This window comes from Triturus cristatus, chromosome 6 (assembly GCF_964204655.1).
Source record: "Triturus cristatus chromosome 6, aTriCri1.1, whole genome shotgun sequence".
NCBI classification, from domain to species: domain Eukaryota; kingdom Metazoa; phylum Chordata; class Amphibia; order Caudata; family Salamandridae; genus Triturus; species Triturus cristatus.
In genome coordinates, this window is record NC_140589.1 from 1,517,785,331 (window position 1) to 1,517,801,598 (window position 16,268).

Here is a 16,268-nt window from a genome sequence, read left to right on the forward strand (position 1 = left end):
CCTGTAGATGGTTGTCGCTCTCCCATCGCCCCCACCTCCCCCTTGATCATCCTCATTAACCACCTGAGGATGGAGTATGTATTGTGTGGTCCCCTGGCTGTGGTTAGACGCCCTTTTTCGATGGTTTCCGCCTTGCTTTTTTGGTGTTATTTTATTTTTTCTTCCTTTGTTTGTATTTCTAAAAATTATGTATCCTGATAGCCTCTGCGGTGCACTCAGTGATTTGTTAATTCGGCTGAGCCCCGGGGGCCTGTTGCTGCCTTGATGTTGATGACCATGTATATATTAGCGGCCGGCCCTGGTGGTTGTAGGCCCATGTTTGTATTGAGTTTTATGCACAATAAAGGTTTTCCAAAAAAAAAAAAAAAAAATTCTTCAGCATGGCAGGTGCTGGAAGGGATATCCATCAGTTTTTATGGTTTTAAGCAGGTCTTTGCAGCAGGAACAACCTCCAAGGACCCAGAATTGGATTTGGCTCTACAAGGCAGGTCAGAACTCCCAGTAGTGGAGATCAGGGATGCAGCAGATGAAGGCCCTGAGACTTCTTAACAGGAGGCAAACACACACACGCCCTTGGAGAAAGCAGGATACACAGCAAAGGTCCAGTTATTTTCCTATCCAAAGCAGAAACAACAACTGCAGGACAGCCCAGCAAAGCAACACGCAGCAAAGGGGCAGTACTCCCCCTCACAGCTCTTCTCATTGGCAAAAGTTCCTCTTGATCCAGAATTGTTCTAAAAGTCTGGGGGTTTAGGTCCAATACTTTTGACCTTTTTAGGAGGCATTCTGCAATAGATTCTCTTTGTAATGCAAAAGATCTTGTCCTGCCAGGTCTTGGCTCCAGACACACTCTAGGGGGGTTGAGAAAGCATTGTGAGAGGGCAGGTAGAGCTCTATTCAGGCACAAGTGACAACTTCTCTCACCACTCTAGCTCAGGAAGGCCCATCAGCCTGGTAATGGACTATCAGGATATTCAGAGCACACCTCAACTCCTTTGCATGACTATCTAGAGTGAATGCACAAATAGGCCCCCTGTTAGTCTAAACTAGATGATTCTGCAGGCACGCAGAGGCACAAAAGTGGCATTTTCAAACACACAATTTAAAAACCATTTTCACTAAAAGATGTGCTATTAAATCCTGAGCTCAGAGAGCACAAACTCCAAATCTCTATTGGTTCCCAATTGAAAGTTACACTTGTAAGGTGTTACAAGGCATCAACAATGGTAACCTATGAGAGAGGTAGTCCTTTATAGTGAATAACGGAATTAGCAGTATTTCTCCATTAGGACATGTAAAACACACCAGTGAATGTCCTACCTTTCACATACACTGCACCCTGCACATGGGGCTACCTTGGGCCTACCTTAGGGGTGCCTTACATGTAGTAAAAGGGAAGGTTGGGGCCTGGCAAGTGGGTGCACCTGCCAGGTCGACAGGGTAGTTGAAAAACGCACTCACAGACACCGCAATGGCAGGCCTGAGACAGGGTTACAGAGCTACCCATGTGGGAAGCACAACCAGTGCTGTAGGCCCACAAGTAGCATTATATGTACAGGCCATATCACACACAATGCACTTCACTAGGGAGGGACTTATCAGTACATCAAATATGCCAATCATGGAGAAGCAATCAGAATTGCTATTAACACAGACAGTATATACACTTTAGCACTGATTATCAGTGGTAAAGTGCCCAGTGTCCCCAAACCAATACAAACAAGGACATAAAAATAGGAAGCAAAAGGCAAAACATAAGGGATAAACCTACAAAAAGGGCCCAGTCCAACATAGAATTATTACCAAACATATTGTCACACTTCATCAGTCCCTCAATTGAGGGCACATCTTGGATCTTGAGCGACAGAAAACGTTCTTGCTACCTTAAGTTAAACATAAATATAAAACCCAAATGTTTATAGGTCAAAGCATGTTCTGAAGTAGAACTATTCAGCTGCCAAACAATTGTGGTGTTTGTGTGTTTGTATGTTTACTTCGTTTTTAATTTCTGAATCATATATATTGTTCATCAGAATATTAAGCAGTGCTCAGGGGTCAGGTATAATGGGTATAATGGGAGCACGTCTTCTAATGGAGAGGTCCTGATAAGGGTATTGCCTCACAGATCTATCAAACATGGTCAGGATGTCAATTGTGAGTGGATTCCTAATTGCATTTTAAAGCACTGGATCCCTTTTTAATGTAGAATGTGTCCTGGTAGTGAGATTGTGAGAGTAAACAGCTTATTTGAAGATATGTTTAATCTGCGCTCTTTTAAAGTCTGATGAACTGAGTAGGTTGCTTATAGACTAGTTTGGGTGCTTCAAGAGACATGAACTTCTTACTTTAAGCTTTTCCTTTGCGCTTCACACAGTTAAACCTAAGTTGCATGATTCACTTGGTTAGTTTTAGGGAATAGCTAGGGATGTATTGTGGAGCAGACGTTTGTAGGTATTGTGGGCATTTTACCACATGGGCTGTAAAAATAATGCAATGAAAACAATGAGCAGAAAATCAAATGTCATTGGTAGTTTACAATGGTGAAGGAGAATCAAGGTAAAATGTCCTTGCAATGCCAGGTTTGTATCGATAGTCTGAAAGCCACACCAAATGGCCTATGATTTGATATTGTCATAAGAGCAAAGTTATCAAAGATACAATGCCATTTCAGAGAGCAACATATTGATTACATCGAACACGGGAGGGCTGGAGTGTATAGTCACTGCCTTTAATCAGAAACCGTGTGATTTTTAGTAAAATCGCTTTTTTTCCCTTTTATCTCAAATTATAAATGTGAATACCTTTATGTAAATATGTGCAAGGCCAGTAGATCAAGCCTTAGAATGCTTTGCAATTGCTCCTTTATTTTATTTTTTATTGCAATATGTGCCACAAAAAGCAAAGGAAAAAAGGAAAACATCTGATCAACTAGATGTGCCTACCCCCGTATGCTTGCATTAAACAATTTAAATTAAAAAACATTCACAGATATGAATGTTTTACTAGTGATTTATTTTTAAACAAAAGCCCTCAGATGTGTCATGATGTTTTGTTATTATCTGTGAAGGATTAAAGAACAAATCGTCAGCTAAGCACTCAAAGAGTAGACAGCTACAATGTTACTCAAATACGTTTAAAAAAATAGACCATAAGTCACCATCTAACTGGGCATCCACTGAAAATGCCCTATTTAAAAACTAAAAACGAATATTTAAATGTTATTATAATATAACTAAAATAAAAAGCACTCTTGCAACCAGGCTCATCACTGAAGAGAAAAGCCACAACGAGGCAACGACGGATAGAGCGGGGCCTCTTAGTCCTGAGCAAGGTTCCAGGCGAGGTGAGGTCCGTTCCTCGATCATTATGGATGCCGACTGCATCCTTTTGAAGCGGAGGATTACTTGAAGGTTGTATTGATTCCAACCGTTAGATGATAGTGAGATAAGCACACTTTATTTTTTCACTATTTTCTGTTGATACACCAATGCAGTAGCGAAAATTTGACAACTAGGGTCCTGAAGAAAGCCGAAGGGAGAAATGGTTCCTGTTGGGCTGAAACATGTCAACCTTTCTAGACAGCAGTTATTTGTTTAACAATGCTTTTTGCACTGTTGATTTACTTAGAGTGTGAGATTCACATATTAAATAAGGAGTGTTTTCTCACAATTCTATTTTAATACACCACTTTATTCTTTTTTAAGCACTGCACTTCCTTCAATTGTTCTATCACTTTGTATCTGTATGATCTTCCTGCTCCAATCCTTTGACGATCCTGGACCTTTTTGAGTGAAATCACTCCAAACAAGATATTCTCTATGATCAAGAGATACATCTTACTCTGGATTGGATGACCAGATGATAGGATTGATCACATAGACAATTGATGGGTATCCAAACTCTGCTCTAAGGTCCTCTCTCGATTGTCTTTGGACGTTTTTCTCTTCTCTTTTTACTCCCACTTGTGCACATTAGGATTAATTAGTTTTCGACCTACATTTCTGCTCACATTGCAGGATTTTGTTAGACCCCCAGTTCCACTTGTTTGTTTTGCAACTATAGGATTAGGGGACTAGAACTGAGGCAGGTCTTTAAGCTTTCCCTTAGACCCCATCATACACTTTAGTTTTTTAATGTTTCAACATAACCTTCTTGTGTAAGGTCACAGCAGATACCACAAGGCACTAAATAATTTAAGATCCAAATACAGATATCTTATTGGGAGGGAGAAAACATTTAACTGGAGCAGCTGTTGGTTGGCCTCTACAGCATTACAGTGGTGCATGTTCACTTTAGCAGGTCTTTAAGAAGTTAGAAGAAAATTGGATACACTATATTTCCATTCACTTTCTCTCTTCATGGGAAATTTTGACGATTGTGGAAAATCTGACTTTTGGGAGATGTGGCTGCTTTTAGCAACAATTGGTACTTATATACAAAGGACCAAGATGAGCCTTACCTCGCGTAGAGCTTTTTCTTCATCACCAAGTTTGTGCAAGCTGTCAAATCATGGGTATCCAAATTTGAGCTCAGGTCTTCTGTATCAACTTGCTGGGTTTAGTTGACTGCCTTAAAGTTGGAAATTTCAGACGTGAAGTCTTTCACCAGCCCACGCCATAACACAAATCTGACCATGTTCATTAGCTGCACCTGTGTTTTATTCTTTTCTTTACTTGAATTGATTTTGGGTTGGGTGAATTAAAAAGCATCATACACATTTCATTCATCTTAGTCTTGAGGTCATTCTTGCAAAGGCGAGGCAAGGACATAGCTACGGCAAATTGGATGTACGCTCATGGGTCTTGCTGTTTGACACTGTGGGGGGTCAATCACATCTTATATCAAGTATGTGGCTTCTCTTTGATCCAGTCTACCAACTGGATTTTCTAGAAGATAATACATATTGTCTTCACTGGGGCAAAACCGAAAATGATGCCTCTTTCATCACTTTATCTGCATGTATGTTAATGGCTGGAGCCTAGTAAACTCCTCATCTGAGCTATTAAGACCTATTACCTCTTTTACTCATTTTAAACAGGGCTCCACGCATCAAAATAGTTGTAACAACATGGCAGACTTTTTTCAAATCAAAATAGAGTGTATCTACGATGAGATTGCAACAACCTCCCCTATTAGAGATGTAGATCCTGTCCCCAAAAAGAAAGAAGCTGAGATTCTTAAAATAACTCATTACAGAGCTCAAGGCACCATGAATGCCTAAGCAATTTTTCTCCTCTCTTGGAGGATGAGGTGGTGAATCTTATTACCACCACAAAGTCTGTATCTCCATCTGACCCCTGCCCTCCATTCATCTGGCATTTGGAGCCAAACTTAATAGCAATTCACCTCACTAAACTTTTGAATCAAATATTAGAGACATGAATTTTCCCAACAGCCTGGAAGCTAGCCTCAGTTCTACCTATATTAAAAAAATCAATCTTGATCTCGCTGTCACTAAAAACTCGGCTGATTTCTCAACTGCATTTTCTGGCTAAAATCTTTGAAAAAGCAATGAACAAGGAACTTACCATTTATCTGGAGACCAATGAAAATCTTAATCAGTCCCAACATGGTTTCAGAGCGCATCACTCTACAGAGTCTGCGCTAGTTGTGGCCTCTGAAGAAATTCATCGGATTGTGAATGAGAGGGGCCACGCAGCTTTAATTCTTCTCGACCTCTTACCCCCATTTGATACAGTTAACCATGAGGTTGTTATCAACTGGCTTGAGAGGCTCAGGATAGGTGGACAGCTCTTTCCCTTCTTAGCTCTTTCCAAACAAATAGAGTACAAAGGGTTGAATTGAGCGGCTTTAAATCTAAACTTTTTTCTCTTTCTTGCAGGGTGCCTCTGGGTTCTTATTTATCCCCAACGCTATTTAACCTTTATAGCACTCTGCTCTTAGAGCTTATCCAATCATGTGGCCTGTCGGCTGTCTCCTACGCCGATGATACTCAAATTATTGTCTCTTTTCCTGAAGGCGAGGCTCCTACATCCTTAAACCTGAAGCATTGTCAAACTCAGGTATCTATTTGGATGCAGAGGAACTTTCTAAATTTGAAGGTCAAAAAAACCAAGGTGATTCTTTTTGGGAAGAACACAAATTTTTGGAACTCAACATGTTGGCCCTAGCAGATTACCTACCCCTATCTCAAAGGTAAAACATCTTGCAGTGATTTTTGATGACCAGCTCAGTTTTTCATAGCAGATTAATCATATCACTTCCACTTGTTTCTACATTTTCAGATTACTGACAAGAGTGTTTCCATTCATCCCCTTGGACCTCCAAATAATGGTTGTGCTTGCTCTCATCCTTTCGAGGATTGATTATTGCAATGCTTTGTATTTAGGTATAACAAAAAGCGTATTGACAAAATTACAATCATAGCAAAATGATGCAGCTCGGCTGCTCCTGAAAGTGTCTAAATTCTGCTCAGTCACTAAGGATATACAGGACAGTCATTGGTTACCTGTAGTGGATAGGGTAAGGTTCAAATCTCTGTGCATCATTCACAATGCTTTGTACGATAGGGGTCCTCATTATCACTGCAATAGCTTTCTTTGGTACTGGCCCTATAGTCCTCATCAGCCTATCTGATAAAAGTCCCCAAGGTAAAGAAACGTAGATGGGGAGGGGGGGGGGGTCATGAATCTGCACTGTCTTGCTGCAAACTTTGGAATTCTCTTCCATTGGCCTTAAGATCTCAGCCCACCTTGCCATGTTTCAGGAAACAGCTCAAAACTTGGCTTTTTGTATCACACATAAAATAAAAAGAGCACTGAATTGCTACTAGCCAGCTCTCTGAGGTTCACTTTAAGTGGTAAGATACCTAGTATATGTTAGTTTAATAAAAGTGTTACTTACTATTGATTGTTTTCCATCCAGAGCATATATAAACTGATTTACTATGATTTTGCAAGCTTCAATCATTGTGCAAATTAAGGTTTGTTTTATATTTGATACAAACCACTGGTATGTGAATCTCAAAGTATTATTCCTTTTAGCTTTCCTACTTCGATTCAATGGTTCCAGACTAATGGGTTGCCAGTCAGGGAAAGTTATCTCTCCTTGCTGCTGTGTGACAATCACAATGGTTTACAAGGGCATAACAGCATAGGCTGTTGTTGAGTTTTATGGTCTCAGCACTGTGGCACAAATTGCTGATCAACCCCATTGCGATTGCTGTTGGTGGATATCTTCTTATATTGAATGTCCTTTATCTTTGTCCTCATCATTCTGCAATTTGGTAAAGATTGTTTGCAAACAAATCAACATCCCAAGTACCCACAGTCTCTTATTGCAGCATGTCACTTATTTCTAGCCTAGAAATGTACGTTTTACAAGGACCCCAGAATCATGCTGCTAGGATTACCATTTACATATTTTTTTCATAGTCTTAAAACCATTTACTTTTTTATTAATATATCTTAAGTGCAAAACAGTTCGCATTTCCGATTTGGCAAAGAGTACACTGCATGTAAATGTTGACATGTATAGTGCTGTGCACACATTCTTTTTAGCAGACGTCCATTCCTCTAGAAACATATATTGTGATAATTCTGTGTACAATGGTGAAATACACATTTGGACCAAATGTGTTTTTTATTGTTTCTATTTTAGGAAGTGATAGAAGCTATCGCTGAATGTGCATTTAAGACATCGCCATACCCAATCCTCCTCTCCTTTGAAAACCATGTAGACTCGTAAGTCAATGCATTTAATTTAAATATGAATATGTGTATGTATTGTGAAAACGTCCTACAAGGTGACTTGGTGCTGTGCATTCGAGGGGAATAATATGCATGGATGATAGTGCAGCAGACACGCCAACTTCTAATAACTTTTCTCTGTGTGAGAGGAGAGATCTGGGCCTTGGAGGGAGTGGGCTTTGCCCTAAGCACAGACTGAGGCACATCTACCTGCACCCCCATCCCCCACACACAAAATGCTTCTGAGGTGGCCTCTAATGTCCTGGGGAGGTTTCAAATGCTTTAATGGCATTTGCTGTGCTGTGCACAGCCTCCCAACACAAATTGGAAAGCTACTCTGTGCAGGGGTTTACAGCTCATCTTCTGTCCTAACGTGTGATATCATATCTTTACCTGGAATGCGTGGCCTGGTGCCCACGCAAGATGGCGGCTCCTCCTGGATCTCCCGCAAGCCCTCTACACTGCACAAAGGTTCAAACCTCTGGATTTCAGGTGAGGCCAACCCTACCTGACCCTAGAGGCTGCACCAAACCGGCAAGTTCGTCCTTCAAAGATAATCTTTTGCCCTCTGACTTGTGGGACACCCCCGCGCCGCACGGCCACCAGCTGCTGCGTGTGCCACTCCGCTTTGCCCTCTGCCTCGCTGCCCGCCTCATTGCCGGCTGACGCCGCTGCAGTCTGTCTTGTTTTGTAAATCATTTGTGCTTGTTCCGTTGCCTCGTTGCCGGCTGACGCCGCTGCAGTCTGTCTTGTTTTGTAAATCATTTGTGCTTGTTCCTTTGCCTCGTGGCCGGCTGACGCCGCTGCCGTCTGTTTTGTGCTTTGCCTCTGTACAACATTTGTGCTTGTTTTCACTGTATTTGACTTCCTGTGTCAGCGTCCTGTTTGAGCATTTGTGCCTGCTGTTTTAGTCACTTTTGCCCGTTTTTATCGTTCTCCTTCCTGTCTGCCCGCCTACCTCGCCGCCCTCCGCCTTCCCTCCCCGCTCCCCGCTTCCCGCCACCACCGCTGACCACGCCCCCTTTCCCTTCTGCTCCCGCCTCCCAGCTGCCCCGCCCACCCGCGCACTTGGCCTTAAATGGCGACCGTGCGACGCAGGAGAGTGTGACCCACTTGTGGGACACCCCCGCGCCGCACGGCCACCAGCTGCTGCGTGTGCCACTCCGCTTTGCCCTCTGCCTCGCTGCCCGCCTCATTGCCGGCTGACGCCGCTGCAGTCTGTCTTGTTTTGTAAATCATTTGTGCTTGTTCCGTTGCCTCGTTGCCGGCTGACGCCGCTGCAGTCTGTCTTGTTTTGTAAATCATTTGTGCTTGTTCCTTTGCCTCGTGGCCGGCTGACGCCGCTGCCGTCTGTTTTGTGCTTTGCCTCTGTACAACATTTGTGCTTGTTTTCACTGTATTTGACTTCCTGTGTCAGCGTCCTGTTTGAGCATTTGTGCCTGCTGTTTTAGTCGCTTTTGCCCGTTTTTATCGTTCTCCTTCCTGTCTGCCCGCCTACCTCGCCGCCCTCCGCCTTCCCTCCCCGCTCCCCGCTTCCCGCCACCACCGCTGACCACGCCCCCTTTCCCTTCTGCTCCCGCCTCCCAGCTGCCCCGCCCACCCGCGCACTTGGCCTTAAATGGCGACCGTGCGAACGCGCAGCGGTCACGCGCAGCGGGCGCGCCGATTGCGCGCCGAAGGTGCGCCAAAGGTAAGCCCGTCTGCGCCCGTCCGCGACCGGACCGCGCCCAGTGCCAGGACCCCTGGACCTCGAAGACCCCGTCCTACACGCCTGACGTACTCAGCCGCCACCCTCAGCGCTCTCAACACCGGCCGACACCCAGAATGCCATCAAGCCACTCCTGGACGTACCAACGGACCTTTCAGCTGCCACGCCTGCAAGTTCTCATGCATCCGATCCTGCCCCGCACCCACCAAGCCGAACACCAGCAGTACCCACCTCAAGTGCATCCTGCTCAACACCCGCTCCGTCCACAGACACGCCATCGAACTCTGGAACCTCCTCGACGCCACAGCCCCTGACGTTGCCTTCCTCACGGAGACCTGGATGAACGCCTCTTCAGCTCCCGACATCGCCATCGCCATCCCAGAGGGCTACAAGATCGTCCGGAGGGACCGAAACACCAACCAGATGGGAGGAGGCATCGCCATCATCCACAAGAACACCATCCGTCTCACGACCAGCACCGACAACACCCTGACCAGCGCCGAACACCTGCACTTCCAGATCCACACCAACCCGACCACCACCCTCAGAGGCACCCTGATCTACCGACCCCCGGGACCACGCACCCAATTCAGCGAGGACATCGCCGACTTCGTCAGCCCGCTTGCCCTCCCCTCCGCTGACTACATCCTCCTGGGAGACCTCAACTTCCACCTGGAGAACAACAACGACCGCGACACCAGCACCCTGCTCGACAACCTCGCCAACCTGGGACTCAAGCAACTGGTGTCCACCCCCACCCACCTTGCCGGACACACTCTCGACGCCGTCTTCTCATCCAGCACAGACATCGACTTCAGCCACGCCACAGAGCTTCACTGGACGGACCACAGCTGCGTCCACTTCACCTTCAAGAGAACGCCGACCCACCATCACCAACAACAGGCCGCCCGCAGAAGCTGGAACAAGATCACGGCAGACCAGCTCGCCACCTCCCTGAGCCAGCACCCTCCTGCCAGCTCAGCGAACCCCAGCCAGGCCGCCGACAACCTCACGAAGTGGATCAGCAACTGCGCGGACGAACTCGCCCCACTGAGGACCGCGCCCAGCAGACCCGGCAGCAAGAAGGCCCCATGGTTCACCGACGAACTCAAGAGCTCCAAGAAGAACTGCCGAGCCCTCGAGAAAGTCTGGAAAAGGGAACCGACACCGGACAACAGGACCTCCTTCAAGCTTGCTACCCGGAAGCACCACCAGCTGATCCGCGCCGCCAAGAAAACAGCATTCAAGGACCGGCTGGACAACAACGCACACAACTGCAAGGAACTCTTCAACATCGTGAAAGAGCTTTCCAACCCCAGCGCAGGAAACAACGACATCACCCCATCGCAAGACCTCTGCAACTCCCTCGCCTCATACTTCCACAACAAGATCACAGACATACACAGCAGCTTCGACAACCAACCAACGCACAGCATGACCGAACAACCACCCCCCACCACCACCCTCCACGCCTGGACCCCGATCAGTACCGAAGACACCATCCGCACGATGAACTCCATCCACTCCGGATCACCGACTGACCCCTGCCCTCACCACGTCTTCAACAAGGCCGACGCTGTCATCGCACCCCACCTGCGAGACATCATCAACACATCCTTCTACACCGCCACCTTCCCGGAGAGCTGGAAGCACGCGGAACTCAGCGCCCTACTCAAGAAACCAACAGCGGACCCCACCGACCTCAAGAATTACCGCCCCATCTCGCTTCTCCCGTTTCCAGCCAAAGTCATCGAGAAGACCGTCAACAAGCAGATGGCCGCCTTCCTCGAGACAAACGGATCCCTCGACCCCTCTCAGTCCGGCTTCCGAGCCAATCACAGCACCGAGACTGCCCTCATCGCCGCCACCGATGACATCCGAGCCCTGATGGACAATGGAGAAACAGCGGCCCTCATCCTCCTAGACCTCTCCGCGGCTTTCGACACGGTCTGCCACCGCACCCTAGTACGGCGCCTCAGCAACGTCGGAATCCAGGACAAGGCGCTAGAATGGATCATCTCCTTCCTCGGCGGTAGAACACAGAGAGTCCGCCTACCACCATACAAGTCAGAGGCCTCCGAAGTCATCTGCGGCGTCCCCCAAGGATCGTCTCTGAGCCCCACCCTCTTCAACGTCTACATGAGCCCCCTCGCGGCCATCGTACGCAAACACAACCTCAGCATAATCTCCTACGCCGACGACACCCAGCTGATCCTCTCCCTGACCAACGACCCCGCCGCCGCCAAAGCCAACCTACAAGAAGGGATGAAAGAGGTAGCCGAGTGGATGACGACCAGCCGCCTGAAGCTGAACTCAGACAAGACGGAGATCCTCATCCTGGGCTCCTCACCCTCCGCCTGGGACGACTCCTGGTGGCCTCCCGCCCTGGGCACCGCACCCAAACCGACAGACCATGCACGCAACCTGGGCTTCATCCTGGACTCCTCCCTCTCCATGACCAGGCAAGTCAACGCCGTCTCCTCGTCATGCTTCAACATCCTACGCATGCTACGGAAGATCTTCTGGTGGATCCCCACAGAGACCAGGAAGACCGTCACCCAGGCCCTCGTCACCAGCCGACTGGACTACGGCAACGCCCTCTACGCCGGCACCACCGCCAAGCTCCAGAAGAGACTCCAGCGGATCCAAAACGCCTCAGCCAGACTCATCCTCGACATCCCACGAACCAGCCACATCTCCGGACATCTGAGAGACCTCCACTGGCTCCCCGTCAGCAAGAGAGTCACCTTCCGCCTCCTCACCCACGCTCACAAAGCCCTACACGACCAAGGCCCGAGCTACCTCAACAGCCGAGTCAACTTCTACGCTCCCAAACGCCACCTCCGATCCGCCAGCCACGCCCTCGCCGCCGTCCCCCGCATCCGAAGAGCGACCACAGGAGGAAGGTCCTTCTCCTACCTGGCCGCCAAGACCTGGAACTCCCTCCCGACCGACCTGCGCCTGACCCAAGACCACCTCCCCTTCAGGAAGAAGCTGAAGACCTGGCTGTTCGAGCAGTAGCGGCACCCCCCCCCCCCAGCGCCTTGAGACCCTACGGGTATGTAGCGCGCTCTAGAAATGTCTTTGATTGATTGATTGATTGATTGATTGCCTGGCTGACCACGAGGTGCATAAGAAAAGAAAGCAGTGCCTTGTTGAGTCGTAATGGATCGGAGGTACTGATGGGATCTGCCGGAAGTTGGAAGCAGTGTTTGTTATCAAAGTAGGGGTGGAAGGCCCGAGCAGGTTATGTGTGCTGCCCCATAGATAGGGTGTTGCAGCTTTCAAACACAGTGGGACAATCAGTGGACCAACACCGACAGGCATCTTGAGAACTGGAGTATTCCTCGTCTGGGCAGTGCCCTAAGGGCAGCTTCCTCACTCACGTGGAGTTCTGGGCCAAGTGACTCTCTCTCAGTGCTAACTGGTGTCTCCTTGGACTCCCCACTTACTGTCATCGATCACCCCTCCTCAGGGCATGTGAACCTGAGTATGCAAAGTTTCATGATGGACTGATGGCCTGCGGCACTGGGAGCTATTGCTGGGCTTGAGAGATTTGGTTCTCGCATCAACATGTTGGCTTATGAAAGCTGAGTACCCAACCCATGACCCGTCTGGTTCCAATTTGGATCACTGTGACCCTTTGACCACTGTGGATCTCTCTAGCAGCCTGTTACGTTACTAAGCTTCTGGATCCATAGCTCTTGTCTAATTATCCACTTCTACAACCTTGAAGCATTGTGTGTGATTTCAAGCTTAATTAGGTCAATCCTGTTGGAGGGGTTAGTCCCAGAACTGAGGAAAGTGTACTATCAAAATGGCTGATTCAAAGGACCACAAAGAAAAAGTGAGGAAGGAAGGGGAAAGGCAATCTCAAAAAATCAAAACAGGAACCCTTGTTTCCTGACTCTCCAATAAAAGAAATGCAGGACAATTCCACTACACTCGAGGCTAACTTGAAAAAACTAAACAACGTACATGGTATTCTTATATGATTGAATTATGTCTACTCTGAAAGTAATTTCTCTGAACACTAAAGGGCTTAACCACCCAGTGGAGAACAAAGTAATTGCTGATTATTGCCACACACTAAAAGGTGACCTGGTGTTTACCCAAGAAACAAAGACTGGGCAAGAATAAGCACTAGCTAAGTGCAATGGATGAGAGAATGATTTACCCTTATGCCCGGCATGCTATAGGAAAAATGAGGTAGTCACCATAATAGTCAAGAATTCAGGCTTATCAATCATTGCCTCAAAGCAGGATGACAGTGATAGATGGCTGATCACCCGACTCCAATCGGGGGACACATAATTATTTTTAGGTGACATATACGCACTTAATGTTGATGACCCTCTATTCTGGTACAGATTGTCCGCAAAGTTGTCTTTACTCCCAACGAAGGCCCAAATAATGTTTGGGGGGAGACTTTAATCTACCAATGGACACTATCATAAATAGAAGCTCGGCCTTTAAATACAGATCTCCAAAAACGCATAAGTCAGTGTGAGCACTTTCTACTTTTCATGGCCTCATGGACGTGTGTAGGCTCTATAATCCCACCAGTAATGACTTCACATTCTTTGCTCCTTCACACAGTAGTTTTTCAAGAGGTGATTACATGTTGGTTGACATTGCAAGTGTACAAGACACATTAGCCTCCTCCATGAAACCCATTACCATTTCTGATCATGCAGCTGTCTCAGTTGTGTTTAAGATGTTAACCCCTCAGCCCAAAAACTGTTTGTGGTGCATGAACATTAAACTTCTAGAGAATGAGCTAGACGTGCAGGAGTTGCACTAAGAGTAAGCCCAGTTTCAACAAGACAACACTTCCTCTGTCTCCTCCCCGATTACTCTTCGGGACACATGAAAATGCTTTTTTAGAGACCAAATGATAAGTTGTATGTCCAAGAAAAATAAAGAAATCAAATCTGGCTTAGACTAATTGTCGGCTGATATCAAATCCTAGGATATAATATTCAGACATTCAAAAGACTCCTTGGCACTTTCAACACTCAAAAAGAAAATATGTATTTAATAAAACAATCAGCAAGCATGCTAATCTATGGGTACAAGCGCAGAAAAGTAAAACATGTTTTACCTGAACAAAGCAGGAAAATCTTTAGCCTCCTAATTGAAACTTTAAAGAAACTCCCCACTAATTTCTAACATTAAGGTCCACCAAGGCCTAACTAAACCCAAGACAGGCAATATTCTAAAGATTTTTCAGAAATTCTATGCCCACTTGTACTGCCCCTCAGTTTCTATTCCAAAAAGATATTTGTCTCAACTTTCTCCAGACCCTGCCAATAAATTCAGTTTCTGATAATGAGCGTATGAAACTAAACAAACCATTAGAGCGTAGCGAGATCCGGAAGAGGATTAAGCTAAAAAAGCTGACTAGCGCCAGCGCAGGCACCCTTGAGCTGTGTTGTAAGGATCCCTGCTCTGCAGGGGTGATCGTTTATGTGCAAGAAGGGAGACCTTCTTGCACATAAACAATCTTTAAAGGCAGTTTGCTCTTTCTCTGTGTGCTGCACAATTCAGCACACATAGAAAGAGCAAAATATGATGAGAAATTAATGATTTCTCCTTGTATCGCCATCCTAAGACCAGGTACTTCCTGGTCTTAGTTTTTGGAGCTGCCCCATCTTTGTGAATAAGGGGCAGTGTCAAAAGCAATGGATGTTGAGGCGGAATTCCCACTTCAACACCCATTGCCCTTCCCTGACTACTGCTGTAAGGGGCATATTTACAAGGTGGTATTTAAGCCACGTTAAGTGGCTTAACGCCACCTTGCAAAGATGGGGTTGAGAGCAACGCCATCGAAGCATCAGAAAAAGTGACACTTTGGTGGCGTTAGGGGCTTGTAAATATGCTCCCTGGCCTTAGGATGGAAATATGTGCATCCTATCTGTACTATTCTTGCGCACCAATCATTATCCTGTCTCGGAATCGGCTATTCTATTTAGAATGCACCTTCTTTTTTGTAGTACGCAAAAATTCAATAAAACTTACCAAACAATAACAAAAAATATCTTCACCTGTAAACCATGTGAAGGGGCGCTAATGGTGGCAACCTGTTAGTTGGAAAGTCTGGTGCAGAGTGGACACAGGTGGGTTGAAGCAGAGGAGGAAGGGAGTGTGAAGAGGTGCTAGTTAAACTAGCTCTGGAAATGGAAAGCACCGTCTGAGTCTGACTGAGATTGATGTTTGTATATACCAGGGGCGGTTTCTCTCCGAGGGCGTCGGGGCTCCCCCTGTTACATTCCTCAATAAGCATTGGCAATGCTCATATTTGTTTTAATTTAAAAAAATACCTCCTATATTGTAGTCTACTTACTACTAGAACACAGGGCACTGTCTGCCCCACTCACCGACACTGCCGCCATTGTCCAGTGACCATTGTGGACACTGTCACGTGACTCTGCTTGCTTGCTCCCCAGGCAGGACCAAAGAAGCCTAAGTGTTTGCTGGGCTGACAATCTCACAGCCCTGAAGCCTGTGAGGTCAGCATCTTGGCAAAGACGTAGCTGCAAGGCGCAGTCTCCACCCCCGATGGCCTGGAGGTAAAGTTAGCCCCGGGCATTTTAAATACAAGTCCGGTATCGCTAACTCTCCACGTCAATCAGAGAGTGAAGAGCTTGTCACCCCACCCTTTCCCAACTCATTACAGGATGAGGCGTGGTGGGACCCACCCTGCTGTGACGAGTTGGGAATGGGTGTGGCAGACGGAGGCCAAGGAATCGAGTCTGCACAGACTCGACCTGAGACTGCTTCCCACGCGTGAGTCTGCAGTGGCAATCGGAGTGGATGGCAGTAGGAAGCCGTTTTACACTGTGTCACTT

The 16,268-nt window shown here is 46.8% G+C and overlaps 1 protein-coding gene across 3 annotated transcripts in view; it reads left to right on the forward strand.

Annotated features, from left to right (window-relative positions):
• Positions 1–16,268, forward strand: part of PLCB1 (phospholipase C beta 1) — a 2,173,917-nt gene that overhangs the window by 1,435,505 nt on the left and 722,144 nt on the right. For all 3 annotated transcript variants that reach the window (XM_085612648.1, XM_085612647.1, XM_085612649.1), the window contains exon 12: positions 7,621–7,703. In XM_085612648.1, coding sequence (XP_085468774.1) covers positions 7,621–7,703 — 83 coding nt within the window. The remainder of the gene's footprint in view (positions 1–7,620; positions 7,704–16,268) is intronic.